Here is a 21,136-nt window from a genome sequence, read left to right as displayed (position 1 = left end):
TGTGCAGGGCTGGTATTCAACAGAAGGATTAGTTTTCCATTATCTGTCACATGAGGATAATTTAACAGCGATTGATTGGGGATAAACCAGACCTCGAAAGATATGTTTTGCCCAAGAGAACACATTGTTTTATGAAAGCAGTTTACTGGGATAACATTCTCTTCCATATCATTCTTGACTTCTTCATAAATGGAAGAAAAAAAATCAAGCATTTAGATTTTCTTAAAGACACACTAGTGGAGGCATTCAGTAATAATGAAGAACAGGAAGTGATGAGTTGGGAAGGAGGGTGGATTATTCCTTTAAGTACCATATATTTTATCATCCGAGTTACATCCCTGAGCACTTTACACATTAAGCAGGAAAATGGGAGTCAAGTTACTCCCATTCAATACAATATAAACAATTTACAGGGAGATAGCTTATTTTATATAGTTGTCTTATTTTATATAGCTAGTCTACTCCAAGGACGAAGCTTAAATACTTCTCTTGAGCAAACTTTCTAGAGGTTTCTAGAACAGGTTGTTTGTTGCAGTTCCATGTCTTTCAGCTTCTCACCCAGTCTAAATCTCTCTTTAGGGAAGTAAAGTGTAGTCTCTCTCCCAGCCTCAACTCTTACACCTCTCTCTCATTCTCTCTCTCTCTCAGACTGCTCTCCCCGGCTCCGTTTCTTCCTTCCTCTCTCACACAAAGTCTTGTTGTTGTTTACAAGGATCAAGGACCAAACAAATGTGCTCAAATAAAAGGACGTAGTGGAGCTTGGAACATGAGAAGACATGAGTTATGTTGAAGGAGAAGGAATCTCGTGGACAAATTTAGTTTTCTGGTGCCAGGAACTAACAGTGTTTCTAGAAAAAAAAGTCACTTTAGGCTTGCTTTGGTGATCTACTGTTAAGTCATTAGCTATTCATTCAGGTGATATGCATCAAGTGGCCATTTTTTTCAATAACAAAGAGCTATGCTAGATGTTGGGGAAACAGTAATGAACAAGACAGACACTGTCCCTGTCTTCAAGAAGATTATGTCTGAATTAACTGAGCTATATTTCCTGTGTCTGCTTCTTTCTGGTCAGCAACCAGCAGGTTTGGCCTGCTTAATCTCAATTCACGAATAACTGGCTTTGCAGATGGCTGTTATGGCCTCTACTGCAGCTCTGTTTCCTTACCGTGCAGTCTACTCCCACTTCTAAGTGAGATCAGTCTCTGGGTATTGACTCTTTCAACTTACAGAATGAGAGAAGGAATCTGATTGACTGCTCTTTGCTATGCAGAGTCATAAGTGGTTGTTCAGGGACACCTCTAGGCCACATGGTCCAAACTGTGGATGACCAGAGCTGGCCTTTCCTCTGGCACTAGGAGTAGACAGATTTGCTTATAAAAAACTGTGGATGGACAGGTAGAGTAAGGACTACAATACCATCAGCCTCTGATCTCTCTGACTTGTTTCTGAACCCTGGCCCTCCTTGTTAAGACTTAACAATGGTAAATATTATTAATAAACAGTTTCCTAGAAACAGGTTTCTACTATTATTTCAGGATTCAATCATCTTGGGTGTGTACCTGGGAGACATTTGTCTTAGTGTGGGTTACTATAACATATCACCAAAGGCCGGATGTCTTAGACAACAAAGATTTCTTACTCACAGGCTAGAGGTTGGCAAGTCCAAAATCAAGGTGCTGGCAGATTTGGTGGTTGGTGAGCACCCCCCTCCTGGTTTGCAGATGGTCACCACTTTCTTAGTGTGTCCTCACATGGCGGAGGAATGGAGAGAGAGAGAGCTAGGTGGCTTTATTATGTCTCTTCTCATAAGGGCACTAATCCCATCAGAGGGCTCTACCTGATGACTTAATTACCTCCTACAGGCCCTACCTCCAAATATCACATTGGTAATTAGGACTTCAACATATGAATTGTCCAGAAAATACTTACATGGTTACTCTTATATGTAAAGCTAATGACATTTGAGAAAGCATCTTCTACTTTTATTTTTAGAGATTCTAAAGTCCACCAGAATAGCAAGATACAAGTGTTATTTTGTACCAAGGAACAACTTAACCTTCTTTGCGAACTTTTCTATATTAATAAGTACAGTCAGTTTTGTTCATACGATAAACATATTGTCCTCACTGATTTCTTTTGCCAACATCTTTTTTTTTCCTATGGAGTCACATAAAGCTAAAAATATTTTTCACATCAATTTTTTTGATCTAATCTTTTGAAATATCAAGAATCAACTAAGAATCTAAGGAAAGCTTAGCAAAAAGAAAAGGATGCTTTCTTTGTTTTAAGTCAGAGAAACTTTCAGGTTAACAGAGATTGTGACATGGCACATATTATATCCGAGATGTTAATCTTAAACTCCTAGAACCCCCCTATTCATGGTCAGAGTTTTCCCCGGCTCATACTACCCTTCTCTCTTTAGTTTTTGGGTAACTTCGAAAAACGCAGCCCATTCGCAGTCACTAGCATATCATCTGATACGTTATTGTATTAGAGCAAGAATTCCCCATTTCAGGAAACTTAGTTTGATTTTGAAAGAAATTATTGGGGGCTGTTTGTTACTTGCCTTTTAGGATTCTTTGAAGAGTATTCTATACTAATTCTTTCAAAATGTAATTAGGGCTTTAGATTTTACTAATATTCATTGACACCAATAATGTCAAATACGTAATAGGAAGGCTTTACATACTTTGGAGTATTTCATTTTACCTTCACGACAAGCCTGTGAAGAAAGAGTATTCACCAAATTTTATAAATGGTGGCACTATATTTCAGACAGGCTAAGTGACTTTCTCAAATAATTGAAAATACCTCTGGTCTTCTGAAATTCAGTGGTAATGCCTAGTCCAAGACAAGAAAAGATAGTCCAGTGTTGGTCTTGTAAATAAATGTCAATTCCTTTCAATTTAGTCTGCCATGAAGATACATTAGAAGTAAGAATGAATGGAAATAGTAGATCACTGTCCATCACAGAAAGCTATTAAATGGGTCACTCTGCATTTTATGCAAGATAGAGAGACAGTCTCTCTTTTTCTGAAGCTCTGCTCAGTAAGCAAGCATGTCCATTTATAAGGCTGAGCTACAGGATAACAGAGGGAGGATAATGATAAGTCTTGATGTGCTCTTACTTGAATAACTGAATGTGATTAAGATAATGTTTAATGTGTATTTGGTTAGAATTCAAACTCAGCCATAACAGAGACCAAAATAACAGTGGCTGAAATAAGGTGGGAGTTTGTTTCTCTCTCACTTAGCAACTGGGTAGTTTTGGGTGCTATGGAGGCTTCCAGGGTCAGGTGTCAGAAGCCAATAGATAGTATTCCCAAATCTCCCTGTAGCCAGTGCTTTCATATTGGTCCTCAGTCTATCATGATGACTCTTTAAAAATATTAAGATGCATTTTAAAATTTCATCACCCTTTTCTGATAGCCAATGGTCCCTTGAGAATAAGTGAAAAGCACAAAGTACTATCAATTAAAGGGAGGCTGGGTATAGAAAGGCCTGGATAATAAGGCAGTGTGAGCAATTCTATCAGGGAAGTGGAACCACAGTGAGGGATAGGGGACAAGGAATTTCTTACAAGGGTTGCACTTCACACAGTTGTGGAAGACACTGAGAAAGCAAAGGCGACGGTGAGAGGAAAAGGAGAAAGTCACTCATCGGGGCCACAAAGAGAAGCTGGTGAAGAAGCCTGTGGAAGCCTGTTGTCTCCGCATCTGGCTGTGGCCTGCAGTCTCTGCAGGTCAGCAGGGCCGGGGAAGAAAAGCTGGACTCAAAGCCAGGGCAAACTGGAATCTGTGAAAAGCGATTGGAGCCCGCATCTGTCTCTCACCACATCAACACTGATGACACTGGCCACATTCAGAAAACAGGTGTCCTTCTCTATAGAGCCCTCACTGTGGGCCTGGTCTAGTAGTAGGAGAGGTGGAGGAGGGGACCCACGCACTGGCTGCTTCTCCAGACCAGCAAGGAGAGGCAGCAGGTCACAGCAACGTGACAAACTGCAGTGATGTCTAGGACCCAGCACAGGGCTGATGAGTCACTCTGGCCTTCCAAGTCTCCTGCAAGTTTATCTTCAGGCCAGCCCTTACTGAAAACTATACAGGGGAGGGAACTCTGGAAAACATAGTTCCAGCTCTGCTAAATGGACACAGTACAGAACCGCCAGGGTAATAAACTCTGGGCGCAGAAAGAATAGATATGAATATGAAAAAAAAAATTCCAGAAGGTCAAGGGCCCTGAATGCTCTCATCAAATGCTGTGATAGATATTTATTTCTTTTAATTAAAACATTAATTGTTAAACTGTATGACTAGCTTCCATTCCATCTATTTCTGAAAAGAGATGAGGTCATTAAATTAATGTCTCTTGGCTTTTGTTTCTTTAGCTATAAAACCAAAAACCACTCTTCTGCTAATGCATTGGAAAAGCTTCCACATTTATTTTCTCAGGGGTGTTCATGATCTCCCTTGAGCTGATGACTCTCATTTATCTCTAGTTCTATCGTGTCATATGGCTTCTAGTTCCTTTTCTCCTAATGAGTACTGGATTTTTCCACTTTTATGCTTCACTATCAGCCCAATGCAAGAAGCCCAATGCTGAATTCTTTTCTCCCTTATGCCAGGGGAACGTCCCATGCTGTCATTCAATCTGAGCTCTGGGGCCTTTTCTCAATCCAGTCAATGACCAAACGCTCTTGCATTTCCCCTCACAAATGGCTCCTGTGTTTATCTTTTCCTTCCTGTTTCTGCCATCCCAGTCCACCCCTTATGAGCTCATGTCTAGATTCCTGGAAGACCTTTCCTGTAGTTCTCTTAGGCTGCAGACTCTTCCCACGCCTACCCATCCTTCATAGGAGGGCACCTTTATTACCGTGTTGCTCATGTCAGCACGGATCACGAATCTTCCATGGCTTCCTACTTTCTACGAAATCAGAGAAGTCAAATACCTTTCAAGATGAAGTGAAGATGAGAAATGATCTAGCCCACCATATTACTTTTGTAGAAGAGAAAGAAGTCCAAGAGGTGGAGGTCACACAGATTTAGGACTAGAACCCCAGGCCTCTGGAGCCTCATTCCATCCTCTTTCTACTACCGTCTGACTCCTCTCTGAGGGAAAGATGTTGTGATTTTCAGGGCCCGCCATCATCTTACCCAGCTCTGTCTGGGTGCCTGCACAACTTGGGGGACACCATTTACCTTGTAGTCAGTGGCTTGGTGCTCTGGGTCCACCACTCACGCAGAAGTACATACAGACGCCTCATGGGCTGAGAGCTGAGGGACGCCCCCTGCCCACGTGCAGCCCTCCCTGCGCTGCTCTGTCTCCCGTGCTCCACAGCCCGCTCCAGAGACACAGGCCCTGGAGGCCCTTTTCCTTCCCTTCTACTCGGCCCGAACCCCTCCTATCTTTAAAACTTAGTGAAAGTCTTAATCTCCTGTATGAATGCACCCTGTTTCTTCGAGGTCTCTATTTCTATGAACTACGAAGTATTTCTAGTGTAGCATAGTTCAGGTCTGGGCGACAAAGAGCCTGAATTTAAAATCAGAAAGGCCGGGTTCTTCCGATTCCAGCTATTCTGCCTACTGGCCGTGTGATCTTTAACTTATCAATCATCTCTGAAGCTGTTTCTCATCTATGAATTGGGCATAACAATGCTTGTTCGATCTCACAGGTGTAGTGAGTGTCCCGTGAACTGATACAAGTGTTTGGGATGTTGTCGCCTACGGTGGGAGCAGAAGTCACAGTGGGTGTGATAACACGAATTAGTCCTAAATGATGACGTGTATTGCTTCTGTGTGTTATTGTTTTGGTTTATTGACCAAATATAGTTATTAGAATAAGCTCTTTGAGGGAAGAAATGACCACTCATATTTTTTTCCTTCTCCCCCTCTAAGTGAGCATTGCGTAAGTCTGTTTGGAAACCATGAAGGAATACATTTGTGTTTCTAAGAGGGAGGTTGGGGAAGAAGCCGTTTAAAGATGAGATACAAATATAAGAAAGATCTCAAAGTATGTTTTTTATATGGGTCAAGCTGTCTCCAGGGCAGGCCAAGCGCCACGTAAGCTGGAAATTCTGTCCCTGCTAGTCACTGGCCCGAGGCTTTTTGCAGAACAATCCATCACTTGGTCATAGTTCCAAAAATCTCTTTCTGGTTTTGCCTATAAGATAAGACGTAGGGAAGTTTGGCATGCTCAGAAATAGGGCTTTTCTTTGTGAAGTCGTGAGGAGTTATTTGGGAATTTCGAACTCAGAGTATCTAAAAGTAGATCTGGCTTTGTCTCGGACACCCCTGCTTTTTCCTGCTGTGGGGAGAACAGAGCTCTTTTTGCTGAGATGAAGAATCTCATGGTTGAAGGAGGTTTGGGTATGGGCAAAAGAAACGACCCTTCAGCTCATGGTTTCTCCGATTTATAATTGCAGTTCCAAGGACTGAGCTGGGTTATATGTAGGTAACAAGGTATGGGTTTGATATTTTAGAAAAGGGAAGGCATGGACTTTGAAATATGGCACTGGCCAGAGTCGAATCTCAACTCTGCCACTTGCCGGCTGTGCAACCTTAGGGAAATTAGTGAACTTCTCTGTGCCTCATCTTTTATCACTTACAAATGTGGATACAATTAATAGTTATCTCTTAGCATTGTGAGGAGTAAGTCAGCTCATAATAAAGTCCTTAAGGACTGGCCCTAAGAAGTGCCATATAAGCACGTGTTGAGTAAAATAAATAAGCCTAAAGAGCTGGGTATTCACATGTGAGGCTGGGAGGCATGCCGTCTGAGACAGAACCCTGAATCTTCCCTTCTGAAGAGAACAGTTATTATTTCACACCCGTGGTTTAGGGCTGTTGATTCTCCTAGAGTTTTTAGAAGGGATCTGGTAATTGTCCATGTTTTTCTTGCCAAGAGTCAGTCATTTATGTCTGTATTTATGTTGTAGTTTTTCTTTTGTAAAGAAAACATATCCTGGGAATTCCAGTTCAATCACCAAAATTGTATTCTAGTGCGTTGGTATAAACCGCAGAAGCCAGTTGGAGTTTAAAGAAGGTTTTTATTAGATGCAAGGTTTTCATACCAGATCGTGAATGCATTATAAAACTTATTAACCTGATGTGATTATTGCCCAGGTATTTCATTTAGAGCGTTTATTGCTTGTAACAGACGCAAATCCTTTGCATAAACAGTGGTATAAAGGGAAAAGTCCTTGTTTTTCTAAGGTAAAATTGAAAGCAGGACTAAAGCCATTTTTATTAAACCTTCTTAAATACGGGTTGGCTTAGAACGAACATTCCTTAATTGTATTAGATCACAACATAGTTTCTTCAGCCAAAAAAAAAGTGTTTCTATTTTTAGGTTAAAGCATATGCCCTACATCATTTTACTTTCTGGTCCTCTGTTTTCTAATTGTAAAATAATAGGGTTGCCCTAGAATCTAAATTCAGGAGGGGCCATGAATTTGGTTGGCACCAAGTAATCTTACATATTTTATTTTATGCATTTAAAATGTTATTCAAAGGAATCCATAGTCTTCACCAGCTTGCTGAAGTTCCATGGCCTGAAGAGGTTAAGAGCCTGTGCCTTCCATTTTCCAGTAACTAATACAGAAACTCCTCCATCGAATGAAATCAGGATAGAGACTCCATTGCTTTTATTAGAGAACTTTATTAAATATTTGACTTTCCATACCTCATTTTCACTTTAAAATATGTTCAAAATCTTAACTTTACCCTTCACTGTGTTTCTGGGGTGCCCCTATCATCTCTTAGCTCCTTTTAATAGCCGAATATTTGTCCATCATGGTTCAAACTTAAGGGTAGAGCCCAAGATTCTTGACACTATGAGGACATGGAGCCACATGGAGAGTTCTCTGCTCCTCATGCTTCGAAAGTAAAGCACAGGGGAGCCCAAACCCAAGGCATGCGATTATTCTCTCATGAGTTCATCCAAGGTGATATTTGCATAGAAACCCAGCCCTCCTTAAGATAGCCACTGTAACGTAGAAAAATGTCTGTGGCTATTGTTTTCACAATGATGAGGGCTTTTCAAAATCCAAACGTTCCTATGTGCATGAATTAATTAATGAGCCTCCTCTTCCATCTCATGACTAGTATCTCTTCACGAAAGCAGATGGAAGGAGTGTGTCCAACGTCACATGTCAAGTTCGGTAACGAGACTGTCACGGTGACCCTTTAACCACCTTTGTATTCGCTCATTCGAGCAGAACCTCACACTGCAGACTGAGTGACAGGAGCCGCCAAATCACCTCCCCCAAAGCTCTTCCACCAAATAGGCAGGAGTTCCAGCAAGAAAGCCACTTGGGGTGACGAAGAGGAGAGGAGAGAGGGAGGAAGTGGTGGGGATTCATTCACTCACTCGGTGATGCAACGTGTGTGTATTGCTCACCCACGAGGTCCCGGCACCAGTCAGTGTTCCCTGTGGCTATGCGGGGACTGGTGAGCGAGGTCCACAACTTGCTTTCACGGTGCCAGTGGTTGGAACAGGCAAGAAGCAAAACATGAATACACGTACAATACAGTGTCAGGAGGAGAGAAGTGCTCAAATCTAGGTGGAGGTAAGAGTGATAAAGAGACAACGGGAAAGATAAATGAAGGGGCACGTGTGGAGGAGGTCGAATGGTCACAGAAGGTCCTTCTAGGGTGGTGACATTGGGCCATGGCTTGTATGAAGAAAGCAGAGTGAAGTCCTGGGAGCAGGGTGTTTTAAGCAGGGATGATGGCCAGTCAAGTGGCCTTGAGGGGACATGAGCTGGAAGGTTTAGAGCACAGTTAGAAAGCCTGTTGAAGCTGTGGCACGGAGTGTTTGAATTCCAATCAGGCTTTGGCATCTGGCTGCCTGGCCTTGAACCTCAGCTCCAGGGTGTACAACTTTGGGCAAGTGAATTCCTCTTTTGAGTTTTCAGTTTCCTTATCTAGAAAATGGGACAACACTGTCTACCTCACAGTGTAATGGGGGGGTCAAGTGAGGCAATCTGTATAAAACATTCTTATTTTGGTGCCTGCTATGCAGTATGGACTCTATACAGTTAGTTATTAGTGCTAATAAATGTTGGACTGTGGTCTAGACATGACATGAATAGTTCTGATAATGCCAGCCCTGACCTCAGCAGGCATTTTGCTTAAGCCATGTCGGGACACACGGGAAGTACTCCACGGCCCTAAGTTGAACTATGATGCCCTGGTCCTCCTCGTCTCCCTCCCATACACCATTCCAGTTGAGTCAAGACTAAGAAGAATAGGTTTGTGCTTTGCAATATAGTTTAATTCTGGGTTACCTACAGTCAAGAGATCTTCCTAGGAAATCAGACAGGTTTTACAGAAAGTCCTGAGGCATTGGGGAAGGGTGAAAGGTGTGATGTAGCCTGAGAAACACCCAAATGTCCACTCTTCTAAGTTAGTGCAACTAATTTAGACTATATGTCCTATGTGCACACAAACTCTGTCTTTCTCACTGCTGTTTCCTCCAGCCTAACCTTGGGCCTAGCTCACAACAGGGGCTCAATAAATATTTGTTGGATGAGTCAAAAAAGTGTTTCTGGCAATCTCTCAGCTTCTGTGAAAAGGGGGAGCCCTCTCTCTCTAGTCTGGGGTTGATATATCCTGATCTCCTCTGGTATATATCTGAGTCAGTATACAGGGAATTAGAGATGAATGTATGGTGTGGAGAACCCCATACACATTTGATCAAAAATCGTATCTGAATAAAGCAACTCAGTTGAAGACACAAGGCCATCTCCAATATCTGATGACCTAAGAAGCTTTGCATTTTAAATTTCCTAAAATTAAGGCCATTTAAAAAAATTTATAGTGTTAAACAAAATATTCATTTCCAGATTTCTATTTTTTCTCCAAAAACAAGACCCAGCCCTTCCCTTGGAAACAAAGATTGAGATTAGCAATATCATGGGGTAATTTTTCATACCTTGGTTTAGTAATTAGATGTATTTCAACTTGACTCTTTACAAAAAAGACTTGAGACAATTGATTCACAGTTTTCCTAAAAGAAATACGTGAAAATCTGAATCTGGCATTTGGGGTTTGTTTTTGCTTATTTAATTAATATTAGAGTTTATAGAAATATTTCAATGGATTATCTCAAGTTTAACAATCCCATTAAATCCCTCAGATGTAAATGGGCAGTCCATTAGTTAATAATAGTAATAAAAGATCTTTGTAGAAAAATCATACCATAGCCACAAGTAATCAAACTCTCAGGAACTGCATTTTAGCCCACTTGCAAGCTAACAAGTAACCCTGTCGTAGTTTTATGGATTTGGGAAAACATAAGAGCTCTTGATCAGAGAAAGGACAGTTTATTACCCCCAGCAATAGCAACAGCTGGAATATCAGCATTGCCCCGTTTCCTCAAGCCCCAGTACCCACAGGGCAACACTATGAGAACCAGATGAAATCTGCACACATAATGGGTCATTTTGAGAAGAGGAGCCCAAAGTCTAGGGAACCCAAATCTTTTATAATAGACAGTAAGCCCACCTGATTTCCTCGTGAAGAAGACATTATCTTTAATTTATTGGATAGTAAACAAGCCTTTGCTCCAGAGGAGACACTGTCTCTGTCTTCCAAGGCTGTTTGTTATACAAACATCCTTAGAAAGATAACTGAGAACAAGAACAGCCGTTGCTTTTGCTCCTCAGACACGCAGAACTACAAGAGATCCATGGAGAGTTGTCTCTCAAGTCAAGTATCCTGAAAAAGCAACTTCTCTGCTTTAAATAAGAAACTAGGACTTTTTAAGGCTCAGAAACTGTACAGTCTAACTTTTTGTTTGGTTTAGTTTTATGGAGTTTAGCCAGCTTTTTGGAGGATGGGTATCCGTAGGAAGCCTAAGACTCATCTGCCGTAACATTTAAATTTAGATTTTATACCCAAATGACTCTAGCTCTTCAAAAAGAAATTGTTCATGTGATGTTTGCACAGCTAAAGACTTTGACAATTCCAGGGACGTGAAACAGCAGGCTCTAATTTAGAAGTTTACTTAGCTGCTTTACTCCAAGATATGCTGGGTTTAGAACAGAGAAGCTTACAGACCAGAAGTACACCCAATGTTTCAAAAAAGACTTTGATATTCTTCATATTTTCTCCTAGACTCTAGGTCTTTAATATTCAGAATCATCACAGTTAAAGGCATATTGAGTGATCATCTTTTTTGTTCTGCCATTCTAGAATATGGGATAATTGCATACCGTTAGAGAAAAGGCATACTGCATAAATTATTATGCTTCAAATATGAGAGTTTCACTATCAACTGTAGCCATTAAATAATCATATTCACACACTGGTTTGTGTTAAGTATAAGTTAAGTGTTAAGTGCATAAGTTTAAGATCTTTCACATTTTTTCTTTTCAATCTTAGGTTTTAGTTATCACTAGTATTCCCATCCATACTGTTCCTTTTTTTCCAATTAATGAAGTTAAAGGCCACTTTGATTGGTTAAAGTGATGAGTTATTTGGTCCTCTGATGTTAACCATTAAAATAATGCGAAATAAATAAAAATTAGTATCTGAATAGTTTTACACTAAGTTCACATCCAAGCAGAGGAGGAAAAACTTCAAGACATATGTACCCTTATTTTCCTCTTTGGAGTCAGGTGATGCGGCTGACCAGTACTTAACAGAACCAGTCTAAAAACTGCATTTTTGAAGCATGAGTACAACTCAACACACAGTGAAATGACACCATCGATCCTGTTACCATGGGCAACTGTTCACATAAAACAACAGTGTTGAACTTTCCTCTCAGTCCTGTGCCCTTGAGAATTGTGAATATCAGACAGTAAAGACATTAAAGCAACAGACTAAGGTTTAAGACTATCTTAATAAACACAAGCATTCCTTTGTTACTGTGTTGTTTTCCAGAACACAATGTTAAGAATTTTTCCAGGGAATATTTGTAACGTTAAAAACTGTAATACCTTTCTGATTAAAGTAAAGCATCAATCATCAAAAAAGCACAACATAACATATCACATCTGAAGCATGACATTCCAGTTACAGTTTAAACAAGAAAAGGTTAATTTCTTGGAACTCCTTTTTTTTTTTTTTTCTTTTTGAATCTTAGTTCAGTGGTCTGAAAATTGGGATAGTCATGCTCCTAGGGGTTCATTTTGCAGAGTACTGCTTCAAGGATATGTCAAGGAAAATCAATTTCTTGATTTTTAGGGAAAATCTGCTTCCTAAAATTTCTTCTTCCTCATCTCCCTAGTGATAATTATCCTTCCGCTCTAAGTGGAAGAAAGCACACCTAGTACCCATTAGAAAACTTATGATGATGATACATGTCCCAAATTATAAAAACCTCAGGAGCACTAATCAAAAAGATAATTGAAAATATTGGTGCAGGTGTGGTATGGAAAAAATTACTCTGACGACTAGATAATAATCCTTTCATAGGCCTAGATATTGCCAACAATTTGCTTTCTGCAAAATTCAAGGATGGCCTAACCAAGTGATCAGCTGATATACCATCACAGATAACTTTTTTTGTTAATTCAAAGAACTGAGAGATATTTATTATAAAATTTCTTCAACTCCCCATCTTTTTTCAGTATTCTTGAGAACAGTAACTTTCATCTAAAGAGTAGAAATGTAGGGGCGCCTGGGTGGCTCCGTCGTTAAGCCTCTGCCTTTGGCTCAGAGCATGATCCCGGGGTCCTGGGATCAAGCCCTGCATTGGGCTCCCTGCTCCACTGGGAGCCTGCTTCTTCCTCTCCCACTCCCCCTGCTTGTGTTCCCTCTCTCACTGGCTGTCTCTCTCTCTCTGTCAAATAAATAAATAAAATCTTAAAAAAAAAAGTTATAAAAAAAATAAAATAAAGGGCAGAAATGTATCCTGTTATTCTAGAAGTGACATTCACCCACACATACATAATAAAGAAAAAATTCCCTGTCTGAGAGATTTTTTTCAATAAATTTCACTTTTCATATCTAATAGATAATTCTAAAGATTTGTAATGTATTTCTATGGTTTTGATCCAATTTGTATTAATTATTGTATTAGTAGCTGAGAAAAAAAATACCTAAGAGTTCTTAGGGAAAATATAAGAAACCCTAAAGTTTGAGTTTATGGTAATTTTCTTTCAGAGCACTTACGATGGAGTGACCAAAAGATTTTTAAGTTTAAAAATGCATTGCGAAAGGATAAAATACAAGGTGAAAAATATAAAGTTTATGTTAAATAGCTTATGCCTATATTTTTCAAATGGATAATGATGATGAATTTCAATTCTACTGGAAATATTTAAAAGAGTGAGAGGTGCTCTCTTTTATATGTTAGAGTTTATAATACAATAGAAATTGTATTAAATTACCTTTAAATTTACAGTGAGAAGAAAGTTTGATGTTGACTTATAAATGAAAGAAAGTACTTAGTTTTTCAAATTATTTTAAAGGCTACACAGGGAAGAAAGTTTAAAGCCAATAGCTTTTTCTTATTCCCAACCGGTACCTGCTCACAAGTTCCCTTCGCAATCCTGGCATTTTTTTTTTAATTGAGGGTTATTCCATTGAGTTCAATTTTCCCTAAAATATTTTCAAAGAATTTCAGTTAGTGTTGACTAGAAATCATTAAGACAGAAATACTGGGAAAGATTGAGATTTTATTTCATTGCTTCATTTAAGTAACACAAGATAATATTCTTGAATGAAATATTTACTTTAGAAGAGGCCAGACACGAGCAAAACTCAGAGAAACTGAGAAAAAGGGGAATATGAGAGATAAAAATAGAAACAAATGACAGCTTTGCATCATTGCTGATGTTGGAGACAGTGGCCCATGGTGGAGTGTCTTTTTTTTTTAAAGCATAACTTTGCCACTTAGGGAACCTAATGAAGCAGGATTTAAACATCTGGTTGGAAGGAAAGGGGCCTATTTCCCTTTCATATTCACATTTAAAGGATTTCTTGGCAGACAGAGAGCTAGGTGTGCCCTGTGTTGTTTGCATAGGTAATAAAAGCCATGGGATTTGGCTTCACTTCTGCAAAGTATGGAACAGCGACTCCTTGGCAAATCAAGTTGTTGAAAATTCTGCCTCCAGAGTTGCTGGGAATTCTCTGGCAAGAGTTTAAGACCTCTGGGAATCTTTCAAACCTGGAGCTAGCATGCCAGGAGGTTGAGGAAGAGCTCAAGCCAAGGCAAGACAAGGGCTTAAGTGATAGCCTCGGTGGCTTAGAGGGAGGGGGTGGAGATAAATGTGGCAGGTTACCTACCCATGGGAGGGCGACGTCATCTCCACGGATTGCCCTACTAACGCAAGCCCATGTCCTCCACGGCACACGGGGACACCTCAACATATGTGTCCTTCACGTCTTTGCGTGACGCTCTGTGCAGCCATAAACACTGTCTGCGGATTTCATCTGGCTAAGGCACGTTCTGACAGGCAGCCCTGGTGATTTAACACCATGTGAAGTACAAGTGCCGATACTTGTGGGCAACTCATGTCCTGGCAAGTCCAAAATTTCCTCTATCCTCGCAGCACAGGGAAGGCCTTAAAGACAGGAGCAGACTCTGACATTTACGGAGGCATGTACTGCGGAGCTAGTCCTGGAACGCTGAGGTGAAAGGTGGAAAGATGACAGTAAAGGGGATGGTTTTGGGGCCTGCTACACAGTCGTGGTGGCACTCACTGGAGGAGAGTTGACTAGGTCTCTGAATACTCCATGGATTCCTCACAAGCAAATTGCACAAGCATCCCCTGTGGGTCTATCATGGGGCAGCAGAGAACCAGGACAGCCCGAGAGAGCCACCACTTCCTCACTGTGGTGGGTGGCCATAGGTTGACTCTCTCTGGGGGAGAAATGAGGCCATCTCGTTAGAAAAACCATCGGTGATTTGCACAAGACTTCCACTTGTCACTATAATTATGCATATGAAATCCCCATGTGATGGTTTACATCTCTGTGCTCTTGACTTATGAACTGAAACAGAGTTGCTCCATTTTTTTTGCCTTGGACATTCCCAGTCCCTTTCTGGGAACCATGGAGGCCCCTCAGATTCTAGCATCATCTTGCTCCTAAGACGTCCATGGAAAAATGATCCTTTTAGTCAGTTTTAGCTTGCTGCAAGGACCATTTTCAGAACTTGATTTCACATTCTGGATTTGAAAATTTGTGACTGTAGGGTGCTGATATCATTGTTAAAATCATTCTCCTTATTTTTTACTTGACGGACTCCTTATCGGGAGGTTGGACCATCCTTGTCAAAACACTTATCAAATGCTACAACACCCAGTTTGTGAATATTAGATAAACCAAAGCATCAGTTCTTGAATTCTTTCTATTAGATCAAGAAGAAGTAGAAGCTTTCTGCAATGACACATTATTTTTGGAAACGTCAGGTACACGGTTTGCCTGACAAGGTCTCACCAGAGATAGAGGGAAGTCTCTCTTTCCACGTTCAGTTCATAGCCCATGGCAAGATCAGAGCATTCTCCTCTGATGCCAACATCGTCTGATGACCCCAGCAATGATTTTCCAAAATCCCACCAAATAATTCCAAGAGGTGGTCATGGTGAAAGGTGGGGAAGGGAGGAAGGGGCTTCAGAGGTGATGAAGTGGGGATAGAAGTAGATTAAGAAAACCTGTGTGAACTCATCTAGCAAAGAAAGAGTGACCCTTCCCCTACCTCCTCATGGCTGCTAGAGCGAAAGGTGATGAGAGATCCCCCATGCCACTGTGACAAAGACCCATGGCAGAAAAGGGCACAAGGGATTGGTCTGTGGCATAGATTATTTAACTTTGAAAACATTGGATTTACATAATTTTATCTTGTATTTGTCCAAGGACAGGTCATTACAAAGGCTTCACCAGAATGATACAGCTGTCATTCTACTCAGAGCCAGATCCCCAGTCTCACAAAACTCAAGACAAGGTTGCCTGAGCACGGCACGGGTCTCATTAAAAGCAAAGCGATCCTACCAAGGATATAATCTACACGAACCTCATACAGTTTGGGGGGGGGGGGTAGGAAATGGAGGGGAGGGATACAGAATTTTAGTTTTAAATTCCCTATGAATTAGAACAATAATAAACATGTTCCTTGTGTTACAATTACCTTCCATGCCCTAACAATAACCCTACATGAATTCACTTGGAAAAGATAATCAAGAAAAAAATGTTTCTCTAGCCCTCTGCTATAATTCAATTTATTTTTCTTACTTTAAAACAGCAAGTTTACTGTGAGCAGATGTTTTCTGTCCAGAGCCTCATCTTGTCATGGGAAGCGCGTTGTTAAATTAGAGGCACGGCTGACTGCTCCATGCCCACATAGGCCGACCGAGTGGTGCCTCCCCCGGGCTAGGACCCTGCAGCTGGTCTCTAGGTAACTGCTGGCTTTGCAGCGCAAGGTGACTTCGCCAGCAGTGAGCCAGGGCTGGGGCAGCTCCTATGTCCTTCTTTCTTCAGAATCAAACGCTAATGCTCTGCATTTACTTATTCATTAACAAATATTTATTGAGCAACCACCAAGAGAGCACCATGATTAAAAAGCATGAGTTTCACGGCCTGACTGCCAGGACTCAGTGTCCCCTCCGCCACTTCTGAGCTCTGTGACCTTGGCAAATGGTTACCTCTTGAAGCCCGAGTTTCTTCTCCATAAAGAGGGATAGTAATAAGTTCCTATCTTGGAAGATTTGGGCAGGATCATTGGAGGTAAGGTGCCATACAGTGCTCTGCCCCTTATAAGAACGCATAGCTATTTTATTAGGGCGCACAGGGCTTGACGGGCTGTAAGCAGAAAAGTGAGTTCTAATCCTATCAGGCAGGTCCTCTAATGTTCCCTGTCACTCTCAGATAATAAAAAGTGCTCTGATCAGTTTTTGTGCCAACAAGAGTCTTCTTTCAGAAATTCAAACATTTCGTCAAGTACAATAATCAAATTTCGGAGCTCTGTTTAATTCAGAGCTGCTGTCCACTCAGCTTGCCTTTGGTCAGGAAGACCAAGTGGGAGCAGGGAGAGTAGTGGGCCTCCTTCCCCCTGCCTTCTTGGCTCCATTTCCTACCCACTCAGTAGCTGTGATGTTGGACTTGTCCAAGGGAAGGTCCGGGACTCTAGCAGGGAGAACCCTGATCTGGCCCTGAGGCTTTGTGCTTGGCAGAGGTCCAAAGCTGCCTCTCTTGTTGCTCGCTGGCAGTTGACCCAGCCACCGCCCCTCTCGCTTGCATAGTCCTCCTTCCCGGGTTACGGTCAGGCTCTGCCAGTGTTTCTCCTGAATCCTTTCTCACGTGGCGGAAGATGAGGAGGAAGCCCAGCCCTCTCCCCTCCTGCTGAGGAAGGTCACAGCCCCGCTCTCCCACCACAAACCACGCAGGCCTGGGGCACAGGGCAGAGGGCTGGCCCTACGTTTCACTGGAGTTTTGATCATTGTGCTGCCTCCCACCCACTCTTCCCTTTCTTCTAGTGCCCTGGCTGCTGCTGAGCGAGCTTTTTCCCGGTGGAATTAGAGGACGAGCCATGGCTTTAACATCCAGCATGAACTGGGGCATCAATCTCCTTATCTCTCTGACATTTTTGACTGTGACTGGTAAGGACTCGTTGTTTTTCTCTATCACCTTTTGTGTGAGTGAGGGAAGCACACTCACCTAAAGATCATTTGACTGTGGACGTGTTCAAAACATCCAAAAGTAAAAAGAAGGTACCTGGTGGACCGACCACGCTATTGACAGTTATCATTCTTAATTCATTTATAACCCCACCTGCTCTCTCCCCAAATTATTTTGAGTCACATCCCAACCATGATGTCATTTTGTCTATAAAATTTCCACATGGATCACTAAAAGATAAGACGTTTAAAAACTCTACCTGTAATAGCATGATCAAGCCTAAAAATATTAATAGTAATCCTTTGGTGTCAAATATCCAGTCTTTGTTCCCATTCTTCCAATTGTCTGATAATTATTTTTTTATACTTTGCTTGAATCATGATCCAAAAACATAACTTACAGTTGATTGACATGTCTCTTATAATTTGTAGGTTTCATCTTTGTTGCTCCTTCGTCCCCATCTTTATATTTTTAATGAAGAAACGGGAGTTATCTGTTTCATAGAGTTTTTCCCACGCTGGGTTTTGCTGATTATAGTCCTATCACATGACCTTCTGTCCTTAGTGTTTCCAGTGAACTATTTAGATCCAGGGGTTTGAGCAGATTTACATTTTCTCATTTGTTTGTTTGTAAACTCCTTCACAGGTGATGGCATGCGTCCTGCCATAGAGGCACATCCTGTCTGTCTGTCTGTCTCTCACTTTGTCATGTAGGCTTCCTCGAAGATCATCATCCAGATCCGTTATTTTCATTCCATCATTCCTCCTAAATTTTGATCATAGCTACTTCTCTAAGGAGAAGTTTCTTCTACTTAGTTATTTGCCTGCCCTGAAGCGTGAATCAGAGAAAAAAGGCAAGAAAAATGCTTTAAACTTTCTCTTTATTTTCTAGTTTTCCAAATAATGAGGTACTTCCCCAGCATTCTCCAAAACTGAGCTATTTCCTTTCTTTCCTCTTTCCTTCATATAGGTATATGATATAAATATTAAATCATATATATGATATATAAATTTGGGCAAGTGTATATATAATCAAAAATGTGTATTATCTATAGCACTTCTGAATCTTATCAACCACTTTTTTTGTGTGTACATCTATTTTTGGAAATTAACTTTAGGAGTTATTAATTAAGCATGGTTTGGGTTTTACATAAAATTTCAAATGTTTATGTCCCACATTTTTAGAAATAGACCAAGATTAAAGGAAATGAAGGAACTGGTCATGAGTATCAACCATACTTATCCTACTCAGATTACATGCATAGACCTGTGCCTTTCCCCTTCACACACACACACACACACACACACACACACACACACACATTCATCTGTTCTTTGATGCGGAGAAAGAGAAATATAGAAGAAAAAATTGGAGTGAGCACAGCATAATGTATGAACTTGACGAATCACTATGCTGTACACCTGAAACCAACGTAATATGTGTGTCAACTCTAGGTAAATTTGTTTTAATTACGAAATAGAAGAAAGAATGGAGGGGTGCCTGGGTGACTCAGTTGTTCAGCATTTGCCTTCGGCTCAGGTCATGATCCCGGGGTCCCAGGATCAAGCCCCATGTCAGGTTCCCTGCTCAGTGGGAAGGCTGCTTCTCCCTCTCCCACTCCCCCTGCTTGTGTTCCCTCTCTCGCTGTTTCTCTCTCTCTGTCAAATAAACAAATAAAATCGAGGAAGGAAGGAAGGAAGGAAGGAAGGAAGGAAGGAAGGAAGGAAGGAAGGAAGGAAGGAAGGAAGGAAAGATCAGGGGTGGAAAAAGAGGACCAAAATCTCCGGGAATGATAGGTAAGGTATGGGATGAGCTAAGGAACATTCAGGAGTTCTCCTGCGTTTAGAACAAATATTGGGAAAGCAAATTCACTTGAAAATCCTGGAACGAACCTGTAGAGGACATTTCACTGGACTAAGCTTGAAATTCGGCACAGGTTTCTCCCACTATTTGAAGCTCCAGCGTCTCTAGGAGACCTTTCATCAGCCAAGATGGCCTGAAGCAGAGAAGCAGCTACCACTTCCGAAGATCTCTTCGGATTTCTCGCAGTTAGCAAAAGCAGGTACTGACGGAGGTCTTTCAGAAAAGCAAAGTGGCATAACACAAACGTGCCGAGAGCAGGGAAACCTGTACTTATTCTCAAAAATCAGTATTCCAAGTAGAAGACGGAAGGTTCTGCTTGGCAGCAAGCCCTCGGACACCAGCTTTCCAGTGCAACTTCACCAGCATCTAGAAAAGCAGAGCGCTCCGGGGAAACCAACTCGCTGGGCAGCGGTCATGATACAACTGCATTGCACTCAGCTCCGAGGAAAATATTTTAAGAGGATTGTTTAGATATTTCCAGAGCGTTGCCATGTGTCCACCATGGGAGGGCACCTGGATGGGCGTGTGACCTGTGGTGTGTGCAGAATGGTTGCGAGAGTTCAGGGTGTTCGGCTGCGGCGAGAAGGTGCTGGGCGGCGGGGGCGGGTGGGGGTGGGAGGTGCACGCAGGTGTCCGAACGGCTGTCGGCTGTCGTGCTGTCATGAAGAAGGGATGGAGAGTGGACTCGGAGGGCAAAGCAGAACCTCTGAGCTGAAGCTCCCGAAAGGGAGACTTGGACTTGAGAGTCAGGGAGGAAGACCTTTGTAAGAGGCAGGGCCAGCCCACCATGCTGTGAGAATCTCCAAAGGGGTGAGCTCCCTGTTCCTGGAAGTACTCAAGCAAAAGAGAGGACAGGTTTGATGAGGTGACCTTTTGTTTTGTTCTGTTTTTTCAATTTCTGTATCCTGGTTTTATGTCCCAGAGAGGAGAGGAGGACCATTTGTACAAGCACTTTATCAAGCAATCGCTTGGGCAAAAGCCTGTGCCCGCAGCAAGGAAAGCCCAGAGGGATGGGACTTTAGTTAAAACTGCCCAAAGAGCTGTCATGTGGTCCCTTCTTCCCACATCTCCTCGCCTCAGCACAACTGACGGACAGGTGCTTAATACGCTTAGATCTTTCCACGCTGCATCCCTCACACTGCCTCGCTACATAACTGCTCGGTCAGTTTTCCTGACGGACCAGTGGGGATTTGTGGGTGCAGCTGTTAAGGGCCGTTGGCACTGTTTCTGGCTACGGTCAGTCTGACCTGTGTTTGTAAAGAGCCAGGTTCTTCGCCGCTGCTCCCCGCCGGGCTGGACTTCCTGCCGCTGAGCCCTGGGCAGCACAATGCGCACGGCCAGCTCCCGTGCACGGGGGGCCACCTCTCGCCACTCCGTGTGGCTTGACCTTGGTCAGGAACTGCAGAAGGACTGTGCCTCTGGCTAGAAGCGGTCCGAGGAAACCCTAGGCTGGCCGGCGAGATCCAGCAGCCCCTGAGGATGCGGCTCCTGCTGATGACTTTAGCAAGTGGGTGCCTTTCCTTCCAACCCTCAGCCCTTTTTCCTCTGAATCCAGGCGGAAGCATTACAAACACGCTGCCAGCTACTAAAAGGAAATATTGCCAACATGAAATGATTTATTTGAATCAGGGTAAAGAAGGGTGAGCTCATTTCAAGCCAAGTGCATCTGTATCAATGTCTTTAAAAATGTCCACCAAATAGAAATC

At 42.1% G+C, this 21,136-nt stretch overlaps 1 protein-coding gene across 3 annotated transcripts in view; it reads left to right on the top strand.

The window, feature by feature from the left end:
• SLC2A12 (solute carrier family 2 member 12) overlaps positions 1 to 21,136 on the top strand; it is a 56,897-nt gene that overhangs the window by 20,091 nt on the left and 15,670 nt on the right. The window contains exon 3 of one of the 3 annotated variants that reach the window (XM_040627812.1): positions 17,426 to 17,548. The exons of 1 other annotated variant lie outside the window; for it this stretch is intronic. In XM_040627812.1, the coding sequence (XP_040483746.1) occupies positions 17,426 to 17,548 (123 nt within the window). Of the gene's footprint in view, positions 1 to 648; positions 1,527 to 17,425; positions 17,549 to 21,136 lie in introns of those variants that run through there. One more of the 3 variants, XM_040627814.1, reaches the window with a different exon arrangement.

The sequence above is a fragment of the Ursus maritimus genome, unplaced genomic scaffold (genome assembly GCF_017311325.1).
Source record: "Ursus maritimus isolate PB19 unplaced genomic scaffold, ASM1731132v1 scaffold_13, whole genome shotgun sequence".
Classification (NCBI taxonomy): Eukaryota; Metazoa; Chordata; class Mammalia; order Carnivora; family Ursidae; genus Ursus; species Ursus maritimus.
Note: the sequence above shows the minus strand (reverse complement) of the source record. Positions and strands in the feature narration are given on the sequence as shown.